Raw genomic sequence first — 14199 nt, forward strand, 5'->3', positions numbered from 1 at the left:
GAAAGTTTGGTCAAAATCTGTTGAGAAATGTAGGAGGAGTTGCGCACAGAAGAAATTGTTCACTATATATTTAATATAAGGAAAAAAAACAAAGGGCCATAATTAGGTCAAATATTATCTAATCGCAAAACCCCGACAATATGCGCCAGGGCACTTGATGACAAAGCTTCTGTGAAAGTTTGGTCAAAATCTGTTGAGAAATGTAGGAGGAGTTGCGCACAGAAGAAATTGTTTACTCCCGCCGGCCCGCCCGCCGGCATACCTCAATCTAATAACCAGTTTTTTCCTTCGGAAAACCTGGTTAATAAGTTTAGTACGATGTTAATGAACTATTCTCCCAACTTTCACAAAAAGCAATCATCTGGCGTTATATTAGTGTGAAGCAGTGCAACTGTGATGCATGATTACCAAGACGCTTCTGTTGAGCCGGGCCTGGGCCTACTTGTATGCCCTGATCCATGGTAGGGGAAACACGAGTAAGAGAAGGGGATGGCCCCCGGGACCCACCTAATAACAGACAACACACATCAGGACATGCATTTTACAAAACAAAAACTATTTTCAGACACTTTTAAGTGCAAAAGTTTAAGCAATCAAGAAAAATATGTTAAACTAACTTTAAACAATATGGCCATGGTGGCCTTTTTATTGCTCACCCGAATGAATATATATACTACTACATTTTTGAACAGAAGTAGAAAAACCTATTTTTATACTTGTGAGATCTTGAACTCCACAAAGGATAAAAGATCCATGTGCAGAACCTACAAACCCAATTATGAATATGCATGAAAGAGTACAAAAATGATGGCTTCAGGACAAGAACTAGAAATATCTAGCCAAGAAGCAAAAAAACCAAACACCATGAAGACATGGTAAAATATGCCTATTTGGTTCCTTCAGGGGATATAACTCTGGAAATCATGACAGAATCACTTTTCTTGCATAGCAGACTGGCGTTTCTGGGACTTTTACCCATGCCGGAAATTTCATCTGGCATGGGGGGTGCCAGATGAGTCGCGTGCCAAACAACGATGTCATTTTAGCGCGCTTAATGAATGAACCACGTTAAAATGACGTCGTTTTAGAAGGGAAATATGTGCTTAGGATGATGTCATTTCGCCTTGTTATTTAAGTTGTAAGTTCATAACTATTGTAAGAAAATTGTTATGGATGAAATGACTTTAATTTCCATGAACATATATCATATTGGTGTAAACCATTTTAAATATGAAATAATATGGCAGAATATGCATTGAAGAAAAAAATCTGACGTGTTTGCGGTTCGGACCTGAATATTCATCCCTCGGGAACCCACCCATGGGAGGTAACTCGGCAAGCCTCGTTACTGCCAAATGGGCGGGTCGCCTCGGGGACAGATATTCCGGTCCGAACCGCAACATATGACAGATATTATTAATCTAGTGGTGATACAAGCTATATAAGTATATGCAAGTTGGGTTCAAAGTGAAACTACAAATTGTGCAGATAAATAATTGTGGACGGACAACAAACAGTCATTGATCCTAAAAGCTCTTATGAGCCCTTGATGCACAGAAAAGCTAAGAATTCTAAATTCTTTTAACTATCACTGGTTCTTTCTTCAGTACTGCTCTGTTCAATTTTAAAAACTATTAACTTACAAAATTAAGGCGGTTTTAAGGTGATCAAGACATAAAATTGGCTTCAAATACTATACTACAGGTTGTTAATAAATGTTATAGATGCAAATGCCTTAGTCAAGCAACATCAGTCCAAGTGAGGTATAACAACTCAGTACTGTGATCTTGTATAAAGCCTATGCAACAGTTACTGATCAAAGTGCAATATGCCTTGTAGTAAATATAAATTTGATATATTTTTATAAATTTCAAAAACTGTGTTTGTCAAACCCCATTATTTTCTCTTCGATTTCATCTGATTTTATTCCTACGCCTACAGAATAATTTTTCTGACACTTGTCTTAGCTATGTGAATATATGCACCTATTCATTATTGTTGAATACCCCCGACAATACAAGCAAGTGACCTCTGTGGCATTAATTATCATTTACATGAATAACAAGGAAAGTTGGTATTTTTGTAGAAGGTAAATACTATAGTTATCATTTTAAGAAAGTTTAATTATGCCAGTTTTTAACAGTGGCCTAGCTGTGACATGTTTGGAGGTCCCATTAACAAACTTACAGATCTTTTTTAAGAATTACAGTTTTTGAAATATATTTTACAGCTTCATTGGGCCTATCCATTAGATTTGGATTAGATAATAGTTTGATCAAATCTCCCTTGTGGTTTAGGCCATCCTTACAAAAATGTTTGTTTGCAGTAACCCAACCCAGAATTTTCAAGGTGGGTAGGTAGGTCGATTTTTTTTTTTTTTATTGAACTGTACTCCCAAATAAACATGGAATTTCAAAATGCTGGACAATATATGCTTTGATAATCTGGTAACAATTAATAAATTGATAACTGAATTCTAATTTAATAAGACCTACATTTTATTTCTTCTACTAACCTTTAACAGAACGAAAACAAAGCACAAGGCATAATTTTCTGATTCAAAAAAAATATTTTTTATCCAGACCATGAAAAAAAAATTTGAGTAGGGGCAAATTTTGTGAGTCGGTCGCGTTACTGCAAACAAACATTTTTTTAAGGCTGGCCTTAACAAGACATCATTTTAGCTCAATTTTTAACACTTTGGTTAAAAGTTTACAAAAGCAGCCTTTTCGAAGAGACCTGTATGTGAAAAGTTTACTTGTATTAAAGTCTACAAGCCATTTTCAGGTAAACAAATATTTTCTGTTACTTACCTGGTTGCCCTCCTGAGGGCAAAGGTCCTCCATACCCTTGTTGGTTTCCAGGTGCTCCGCCATACTGACCACCATACAATGATGGACCACTGAAAGGCTGGTATGAACTTGAGGCATTTCCACCAAATCCTGAACTTTGCTGCTGGAAAGAGCCACCGGGGGTGGGCTGAGATGACTTGAATGAAATACAAACATGGCCATAAATGCTGTACAATATGCTTTAACTTGTGAACTCTCCTTTGCATTGAAAAGGCAATAAAAATATGAACATGTTGCCTGCATTTTATCATATAGTATCTAAAAGATCTATTTGATTACACAAATTTTTGTCCAATTTACAGATTGGAAATTCAATGACTTTTTATAAAAACTAATTTAATATGTTGTCTTATAATTCTGCCACCTATTTCAATGTGAATAGCTTCAAAACAATGCAAAAAGCTCAAAGCTGAATAAACATTGCTTCAAAGCTGAATAAACTTTACAATAAAGCTTTCTGAATTGAAATTTCAATGTTACCTTTACAATAGCTGGGTCCTGAGGCAATGGTTGCAATGGTTGAGGTTTTGGGGGCTCACACACATGCAGATCCTTGATATCACTCCCACGGAATATGATATACTCAAATATCTCATCTCTTGGTGCTACAGGTCGATCAGTAGGACGATCTTCTGTTCCGAAGGATCTAACTGTAAATAATAATAATCGTATCAAGTTATGTTATTAAAAGTCTAAAATGAAAGATTATTCTGGTAAGTCTTACTCCATGTTGTATGGTAATGAGCAACTCACAAACTGAAACATTCAGATTATGAACACTAGAATCCTTTCTACCAATGAACAGTAACAGTGGTACTGCGTTGCCAGCAAGTTGAATGAATGCCTGCAACTTTGAAACCACACTGGTGTTATGCATCAGTGATTTCTCAATAATAACAATTCAAAACATTTTATATTTCATCCATGATCCAGAAAGTCCCAATCCCACCACTTTACTACTCTCACTGTCTAAATTTTGAGTTTCTTATCTTGTTTGTCAATTTCAAATACTTTTTCCAATGACATGACTGCATTCATTAATAATATCTGGAAGACTTCCAAAGCAATGCTTATTGGCTAAGTGGACTGCTTGCTATAGATTAACCAAGTGTTTTTAATGGTTGTGATATTTTGGCGATTGAGTCCAGAAGTTTCTAATGGAATACTTTTTCAATGAAATAATTGCCCATGCACCGTCTGTGTGTTCGAATATATTTTTCCGTTCAAAAAATTGAAATCAATCTGTAAAACGCTTTACTTAACCAGTATGGCCGATGAGCGAAATAAACTGATATTTATATTTTATTTTTAATTGATAAGTACATTGTTTGAAAGTTTTTGGTAATGATAGACCATGCAAACAGAAGATAAGCTTTTGAATTAAGCTTGAAAGGCAAGTCAACAGCCATTTTTTTAATTTTTCAAAATGCTACGCGTTTATGAGCAATAACTATTAGACGTCGGGCTTGAACAACATAAAACTAAACAAGTCTGTAACGTCTAATCTATTAGACTATAATATTGTGTGTAACAGGCATGGGACACACATATAAATTTGATTTATTTATCATAGGTGCGGGCTATTACACAGAAATAACAAAGCCTTTTAAAGAAAGACCTCTTGAATTTTATAACAAAACCTTTATATCATGATCTGAAAGTCACTTTAGTAATTAATCAAAAACATATTTGAATGCTGCAACATTATTTAATACAACAAATGTATTTACTCAGTTCAAACAAATCTATAAACTAAATTCAAACACTTCAAGCACTTTTTACTTTGCGTCCTCCGCAAATTCATTGCATTCTGGATGCAGGATGGAGAGGTAAAAAAATAACTTGTCGCTTTGTGACACATTATTAAACCAGTCAAGGGCCTCCATTAATGGAAGTTTGGGCAGGGTTCTCACTAGGACTTTAAAACATGGAGTCCATGGACTCCCAACCCTGAAAAAGTTGGAGTCCAAAAGCGCGTCGTAATTAATATGTTTATTAGTCATTCAATGCTCACAATAGCATTGCTGATATTTTGAATCTTCAAGAGACTTCCAAAGTTTATAGATATTCAAAAGAAACTCTGAACTACATAGTATAATTATTGTTTTGTTGTTAATATTTTTTATGAAATTATTTCATTATAATGCATCAACTTATGGAAATCGTTTTTTTTTCTTCACTTTTATACCAAATCAAATTTTATTCTGGTTAAATAAGTCCACTCTAAAGACAAAAAGTTTGTATTTGTAAAAAAAAACGTAAATGTATATAGGCAGCGTTTAGCGGAATGAATAGGAAAATCGTGTACAGCTTCACATAGTGTGTAAGAGATTCATCCGATAGACAATTATTTTAGTAAATATCTTCAAAAGGGGGCAAATTGAAGATCGATATTTAATGATTTAATGTTGATTAAATAATAAAGGAACAATTCATTCGCATGTTTGGCTTGGAAACCGAGAATTTTTGCGAAATTTTAGAGTTTCTGACGAACGTGAAATCGCCGATGTTCAGATCAATTTTCGGATAGAATCTAAATATCAAAGAAAAGCGTATGTGTACCTGGCATTTCGGCACAATATCTTAAATTCTCAATACTCTTATAGATCGATTTTGCAAGAATGAAACTAAAGCAAAATTGTGCTTAGAAAATGCCGAAAATAATCAACAATCATTATTATGCTGACCTATTCGACAATCATTCAAAATTACACTCATTTGTAATTAAGAAAACAGTCTTTAAACTTGCGGCGACAGTGATTTTTCTACTTATATAACAGACTTCGAAAAAAGGCCTCTTTCCAATTGAAATTTTCTTTAAAATCATGCAGTTTTCCCAAAAATATGAACTTAAACCAGCTTTTTTACTTCTCAAATCAGCAATTTTAGAGATTTTTTTCCCAAAATCAAGAGGCTAAGGCCTCTTCCCAATTAAGTGAGAAAAATCACTGGGCGATAATTGAGTCGCTAATTTTATCTTTTTGTCGGTAAAATTTGCTAATCTCCAATCAACTTTTGATCTATCACCTTGTGTTATATCTGGTAATTACATGTACTGTACAATGCGTGTATACATTAGTCTGATCACTATTGCGTGATAATGATCGGAAGCGTTATCGCTGATTGGCTAATAGCTTCATGGGTCGATGTGCATAGGACCGCCTACCTATACACTGACACGCGCTTACGCATTTGTAAACAATCGGTAATGTATGTTTATGCTTCCCCAGGCAAAATTAAGCGTACGTGGAATCCTTGCTCTGAAATATTTGCGTCCAGTTGTAATAAACATGCGTACCAGGACGCCGAAATAAGCGTCCCCGAGAACCCTGTTTGGGAGTCATTTACTCCTTGACTTTGGCTTATGACTTCCAAATCTAATACTTATCCTTCATTACCTATATAATGTGACTTCCAATATCAGAGATTTTGCAGTCTCCGACTTTCAAATTTTGAAGCTTAATGGCATCCCATCCAATTCATCAATATTTGTTTGTGTGTTAAGTTAAACAATTTGGTAAAATTCAGTTAAACAATGTTTTACGTAATGGAAAGTTGTTATTCAAATAATTCATTTGAAGCTGCAATTGCATCCGATTCTGCATTAAATCAATCTTGTATACTTCATTTAGATAAACATTACACTTATAAACATGCCTACTTAAATGCAAAGTAAACATTTTCCTTCATTGGCTTCAATTTCACATTATGACAAGTTTATGAAAATCATCAAAAATATGAACACTGGAATTTATAATTAGTAATTGACGCTTGCAGACAATCTGCTTAGAAATGTTCCAAATTCCTGTGTTATCAACATTTTCTGAAATTTTGAAAACAACTTTTTTTTTCGAGGCAACCATACTTCTTTATTATTGGTTATGTTCTCCCCTTGAAAAACAGTTCTCAGATGCCTATTTTAGTGCAACAGCTTGTTAAGTCTTTATTTAGAGTAACCAAACAGTAAGAGACCAATGTATATCAAATGGTGTAAGTAAATTGTCATTCAAAGCCAACATACTTATAAGCAGAATATGTAACAAAAGATTTAACACCACTTTGTTTACATTTTTTCACATCTTGTAATTGGACAATTTTATCGGTAATTTTGGCATTTAAGTTCAAATTTCTATGTTGAGAAGAAAGATAAGGCTATTTGTAAAAGTCATTGCATATAAATATAATTGCATAAAGTGTATTCAATCCAGAAAGTTATATATTTGCGGTCAGCTAATTTTAGTACCTTTAGCAAGAGCGACTGTAGATTCGTTCGGATCAATGGTGTATAAAATGCCTTCATAACGTATTCCAGCCTTCGATATTAGGCTAATTTTACTGCCGAGATATGGGATTCCCCCACTCATGGCTTACATACAACCTTCTTACAAGGTAAAGAAGGATGTCAGCGGATTTCTCTTCGACCCAGTTCTTCTCTCTCTGATAAACTGTTCAAAATGGCGTATTACACCGTCAGATGGCGCTGATTCGTTTTCCTTCCCACAGTCCTATTGTATGCGCATGCTCAATTCAGTTTACAAAATTCTGTGCAGGGAAATGGCGGATCCAAACCCGCTAGACTCATTTTTACATTCAGAGACAGATGAAAGTGTTGTTAACGCACTTGTTGCGTCATTAGAGTCGAGATTAGCATCCCCTACACATAAAGAACCATCCCCTTCGTTACCAAATCCGTCCGTCAACAGCAATCATGTCAGTAACGTCTCTTCAATTCCAGCATGCACAAGTGCTCAAAATAACTCTGTGCATTTATCTAATGACAGTGGAAATACTAATAATTCTAATGCAAAATCGGTGATAAAAAATGATAATCAAATACTAGGAATTAATTCTATTCATAACAAATTCACCTGTTGCGCTTGTACATTCACCTGTAAACTCGCATAGAACTGCATCGCCAAAACCATTGAACAGTGTAAACAAATCCTCATCTCCAGCCATTCAAGTGATAACACCACCACAGAATCATGGAAATCATTCAGTGGTAACCAACCAACATGTGAATCGTGCAACGCCATCCCCATCAAATGCTATTTCAGTTAATAATATAAAATGTAGCGCAGTCAAATTCCAATATTATTATAACTAATTCTGCAGTTATTCAAAATAACAGTGCATTAAAACATGTTAATCGGACTTCACTTTCTCCAGCTCCGCAACAGATAAACAACTGGACAAACTGGTGTTGTGCAGCCAAGTCAGACAATAGTGCGGAACAGTCAGGGACACTTAATAAATTCAAATTCTCAGCAGTTGACACAAAAAACCAATGTGCATATTGTTCATAGTGCTAATGTAACTTCAATGATAAACTCAGCCTGGAGCTAATCCTAGTGTGATAACTGTGCGAGGACAAGTTCCTTCATCTCATATAACAACTGTAAGACCTCAAGTAGTGACTACACATGTTTCAAATTCACAATCACCGCGACCACCAGGAAGTGTTAGAATTCAAAATAGAATGCCAAATGCACCAATTAGAATTGCTTCATCTCAACCAAATCAGCAGATAAATATTGCTCCAAGACCAGGAGCACATCCTGTGAGTTTGACTTTTATACAAATTTTGATATTAATAAATATAATATTAAAGAAAAGAGTAAAATTCAAGTTAAACTGTGATGTTTTTAGGGAAGTTATTTAAGATGTAGGTATATTTTTCTATCCGGTATGGTTAAATACAGATATGACAAACTTTCACAAACATTATAAGTAAGAATACCAAATACAGTAAACTCTGCTAGTGGACAGCTGAATATGTTTCGTTACATCCCTTCCCACCAATTTGAAAACAAGGGTCGTGACTGTGGCAACAGAATCGTTATAAGTGGCATATACTATATATATATATAGTTATAAGCGATACTGTTATAGGTAGTTAACTGTAACATTATTAGTATATATATATTGGTAATATCTCTGTGTTAAAAATAAAAACCATTGGTGGTTTGTATATATATAAGGCCAGCCTTCAAATTACCTTTTTTTCCCCTCCCCGACCCTTGCCAAATTAGGTAGGGTAGGTAGCTAGGTAATTTTTTTTTTTTAATCCAAAATAAATAAATAAATTTTGAAACTATTTTTCTATCTTATGTTATCTATAGGGATTTCAAAACAAATAGTGACTGATTAGCATCTGTTTACAGTTAGAATCAAATTTTAATTAGTTTGTATATTTACAATTTAAAAACATGAGACAGATATAAACATGTGACTTTTCTATGCAGACTCTGTCACTCTGCCTTCGTGTTTTCATTTTTGTAAAAAAAATAATTTTTTTTCTTTGTTCGTCAATAAAATATTTTGTGTAGCTGTGATTTTTTGGATAGGTAGCGGAAGGGGAGAAAAACCAATATATTTTTAGTCCCCTACCGGTTTACCGGAGGGGACTTTAGGTTTACCCTCCGTCCGTCTGTCTGTCTGTCTGTCCGTCAGTCAGTCCGTCCGTCCACAAAACTGGATCCCGCAATAACGCAAAAAGTACTGAAAATATTTTTATGAAACTTGATATATGGATAGATGGCAGTATGGAGATTATGCACGTCTTTTTCTTTTCTTCCTATGTTGAAAATTCTGGTTGCTATGGCAACAAATAGACTGAAAATATGGCAAATTTTACACATAACTGGATCCCGCGATAAACGCAAAAAGTACTGAAAATATTTTTTATGAAACTTGATATATGGATAGATGGCAGTATGGAGATTATGCACATCTTTTTCTTTTCTTCTTATGTTGAAAATTCTGGTTGCTATGGCAACAAATAGACTGAAAATATGGCAAATTTTACACATAACCTGGATCCAGTGATAACACAAAAGGAACTGTAAATATGTTTATAAAAAACTTGACATATGGGTAGATGGCAGTATGGAAATTATGCACATCCTTTTTCTTATCTTCCTATGTTGAAAATTCAGGTTGTTATGGCAACAAATAGAGTGAATATCAAGATTTCTGATTCTAGTTTTTAAGTTTTTTCACTATAAGTTCTTTTTAGTCCCCTACCGGTTTACCGGAGGGGACTTTAGGTTTACCGTCCGTCTGTCTGTCTGTCTGTCCGTCAATCTGTCCACAAAACTGGATCCCGCGATAACGCAAAAAGTACTGAAAATATTTTAATGAAACTTGATATATGGATAGATGGCAGTATGGAGATTATGCACGTCTTTTTCTTTTCTTCCTATGTTGAAAATTCTGGTTGCTATGGCAACAAATACACTGAAAATATGGCAAATTTTACACATAACCTGGATCCCGCGATAACGCAAAAAGTACTGAAAATATGTTTATGAAACTTGATATATGGATAGATGGCAGTATGGAGATTATGCACGTCTTTTTCTTTTCTTCTTATGTTGAAAATTCTGGTTGCTATGGCAACAAATAGACTGAAAATATGGCAAATTTTACACATAACCTGGATCCAGTGATAACACAAAAAGTACTGAAAATATGTTTATGAATTTGACATATGGGTAGATGGCAGTATGGAAATTATGCACATCCTTTTCTATTATCTTCCTATGTTGAAAATTCTGGTTGCTATGGCAACAAATAGACTGAATTTTCAAGATTTCTGATTCTAGTTTTTAAGTTTTTTCACTATAAGTTCTTTAGTTCTTAAGGTATTTTTTTCAAAACTTTTAAATATAAGTTGCTTGTCATTAACCACATCATATGTGACAAGGTTTACAACTCTAGCACAAAAAATTATCAGAATTACCTCCCTTGAACTTAAAATTTTCATGAAAAAATCATTGTTTTCTTTAATAACTTCTTTTTCTGAATGAATGTATCTACTTCAAACTTCATATAAATGTTTCTTATTGTCACTCAACATTTATGAGTGTTCAATACTCTAGCAAGACTATTTCCAGAATTATGCCCCTTTTTAACTTAAACTTTTTTTGAGAAATTGGTAATTTTTACTCCAACTTCTTCAATCATGATAGGATTTTAAAAATGTTATATTTTGATAACAGGGATGTTTAAAAAATAACTTTAGAGTGTCCTTCAGTCCGTCTGTCTGTACATTTAGTGAATGGCCAATGGCCCTTCAAAATGTTGCTTTGGCTCTTACCGGTAGGGGACTTATGGATTGCTTGCAATACTATGATAATTGCTTGTTTTTATTTAATCTTTCTGCTATATAGAATAGGACTTTTGTTACAAATAATTGCATTATGGTGCTAACTTTCACATTTCAAAGGGAGTCTGACCCATACTCAAAAGAAAAAGACAACACTTTTATTTGTAAATAGTGTTTTTTGATTTATTTAAGTTGAATTATTTTACCATGAGTCTAATCAGCTAAAGCCTTTCCAAGTTTTCACCTTTCACAAAGGACATGGGTAACAAGAAAAAGACAGGCCCATTCAGCTCTTAGGGGAATATAAAATACGCATGAATTAGAGTTTAGACTAGCACACACTCTGACAAATTTATGTCATCATCACCAATCAAAACATTGTTAAAAGTGCTTATAAAATAATTCATTTATTAACTGAAAGTTATAAATATTACTACAGACCAAAGAACTTTGAAGAAGAGAAAGCATCCTCCTGATTAAAAAAAATAAATAAAAATCAGCATAGCTGAATTATCAGTGTTGCTTCTAGGCCGCGCGATTTGCGCATTTTTTATGCAGATCGTGCATTTTATTGAAGTCAGTGCGCGCCAAGTCGCGCATCTGACAATCTTTTCAACTTAATTCAGTTTATCTTCATCGTATCTTAAACGCTTCAGCCATGTTTGTTTTCACTCGTGGTTATGACTAAAATACGTACTAAATCGCGTGTAGCAGCCGACTAAGTCATCTCGCGTGTGTTTTGTAGTATTCGTCAATATTTTATTTTTTCTACTTCCGTTTTTGAGCGGACGATAGCTGTCAAAAATGCCTGAATGTAAAATAAATGAACTCTATTCGGTATGTCATATTGTAAGGTCAATGTATGTCCCCCACATCTTTTTCAAATCCCCCACATTTTTCAATTGAGTGGGGGACAATCCCCCATAATTTTGAAATTCTAGATGCAACACTGAATTATGTGACAATTTGTCTGTTTCCCTCAGAAATATTATGATATTTTTGCTGTTGTACTTTTTTATTGTTTAATAATAGTTGTTTTTTAAATACATGTTTTTTTTTAAATATTTTAATATCGTTTTCGCTAAAGATTTCATCAAACAGCCTGAAACAACAAATTTAAAATTATAATTCATGGCACTGTCAGCTTGTACTAAGTTGTAGCAAGATACATGTAACAACTTTAACACAAAGTCTTAGGCTAATTAGCAGTAAGTCTTGCATCAAACAAACTGTGACCCTAGAAAAGTTTAAATAACATTATATTTTGGAGTCTAAAATGAAAATTTTATTTTACAGAGCTCTAGATAAGCTTTCAGAGGTTAGTGGGATATACCTGTCCCTATCAAAATTAATTAGGTACATGTATTTAAAATTTTCAACTTAGTATTAATCTGTTTAAAAATTTGATTGGTTATTAGTTATGACAGTATTAATCTGTTTAAAAATTTGATTGGTTATTAGTTATGACAGACTTGTACTAGTTGTAGCATATTTGCCAATTAAAAAAAATTTATAAACCATTTTGTAGGAATTGTTTATTGATGTCTAAGGTGCGAATAATGCCACTTCAAACATTTTCTCATTAATATTATATAAAATGTAAAGATACATTAAATAAAACAAGGTATTGTGTTAACTTTTAAAAAGAAATCTCAATTTTAGCATTACACTGCACTTCTTTTTCCAATAAGACCCTTTACCAAAGTTTTAAAAAAATCACTGTAAAGTTGTTCTTTTTGTTACTTGACAAATTTTGTGTCAGTCTAAAGCCTCAGTCTCACTTACTCCCGGCAGAGCCCAGGACCATCCCGGTAAGTTACCGGGATGATCCGGGACGATCCGGGATGAAATTATTGTTGCGGTCACACTTACCCCGGCAGCACTACGGTAGTTCCCTACTAACCACCCAGGATGCGCTCCGGATCATCCAGGCAGAGCCCAGGTGAAGCTACGGTTCATGCCGGTGCTTACCCGGTCGTTCCCGGATGACCCCGGAAGAGCCCCGGTTGACCCAGGCAGAGCCCCGGTCGATCCAGGCAGAGTCCCGGCAGAGCCCAGGACGATCCAGGCAGAGCCCCGGTAGAACCCCGGTGGATTGAAAACGCCCGAAAATGATAACATTGATACATAATTTTATAATAATATAATAATAATATCTATTGTTCCAGAATAGTAATTCATAATGATTTTCTGAAAAATCCTTATGCCATACTGGATAGAAGGGAAATGGGAAGGCTTTTAATACAAGCAAGTTCAATCATCGAAAATTGTCGTTATTCTTTTGAAATGATCCGGGCTTTGCCGGGGCTCTACCGGGATCAACCGTAGCTCTACCTTTATCCTCCGGGGCTCTGCCTGTAGTTACCGGGGCTCTGCCGGCATATACCGGGGCTCTACCGTAGCTCTACCGGCTATATCATACCCCTGATCATCCCCGGTTTGTGCCGGCAGAGCTACGGTGCTTTCCCGGTATAACCCCGGTCGTTCCCGGCAGAGCTAAGGATGAAGCCGGCAAAGCTATACCTTCCCGGATCATCCCGGACCACCCCGGTGATATTAAATATTTTATTCCATCCGGGGTCGAGTCCCGGATGTTCCCGGATCATCCAGGACGTTGCCGGCAGAGTTACGGATGTACCCCGGTTGGTCCCGGTAGTACCCCGGTCGTTCCCGGATCACCCCGGACGTCTACCGGGGCTCTGCCGGGATGTAAGTGAGACTGTAGCTTAATGTCAGTTCATTGACTTTAGCAAAGGGTACTGTACCTAATCCGAAACAATGACAAACTAGATAGACTAACTCCTGTTGATTTTTTTCTTTGCAATAAATCATCAAAAAGTTCAGCAAATGCTTGTGAAAATTTAAACAGCAAATTTTTTTGTGACCAATTAATCAGTTTATAATTTTGTTATATATAAATATTGGCATAATTTCGCCTAATTATCAAATCGACAATTTACTCAAGTAATTTACTTATTATGCTTAAAATTCTACAGATGGTATAATTTTAACTTTTGGCTTGAAAGAAAATTTAACAACAAAATTGATCGGGAGTAAGAATTATACCCCAGTATATTACTTTGGTGATATTTTTAAAGCACACTGTAAAGCTCATATATATGGAGGGCGTTCGTTGCCAAAATTCCAGACATGTAAAGTGTACCTTTTTAAAATGACTTTTGAAAATGCTAACTTGTATGCCTACCATTTTTTATTGTACCCGTGCATAGCACATAA

General features: G+C 35.0%; 1 protein-coding gene across 1 annotated transcript; it reads right to left on the reverse strand.

Annotated features, from left to right (window-relative positions):
- Nucleotides 1-352: 352 nt before the first annotated feature.
- LOC132730985 (protein LSM14 homolog A-like) lies at nt 353-7332 on the reverse strand. The gene is made up of 4 exons (XM_060717079.1): nt 7096-7332; nt 3333-3502; nt 2814-2988; nt 353-507 (listed from the first exon to the last, which is right to left on the reverse strand). Exons 1-4 carry the CDS (start codon nt 7214-7216, stop codon nt 368-370), a joined length of 606 nt encoding a protein of 201 aa, XP_060573062.1. The 5' UTR covers nt 7217-7332; the 3' UTR covers nt 353-367.
- Between the last annotated feature and the right edge of the window lie 6867 nt (nt 7333-14199).

Source organism: Ruditapes philippinarum, unplaced genomic scaffold (assembly GCF_026571515.1).
Source record: "Ruditapes philippinarum isolate M1 unplaced genomic scaffold, ASM2657151v2 ctg13675_1_1_1_1, whole genome shotgun sequence".
NCBI classification, from domain to species: domain Eukaryota; kingdom Metazoa; phylum Mollusca; class Bivalvia; order Venerida; family Veneridae; genus Ruditapes; species Ruditapes philippinarum.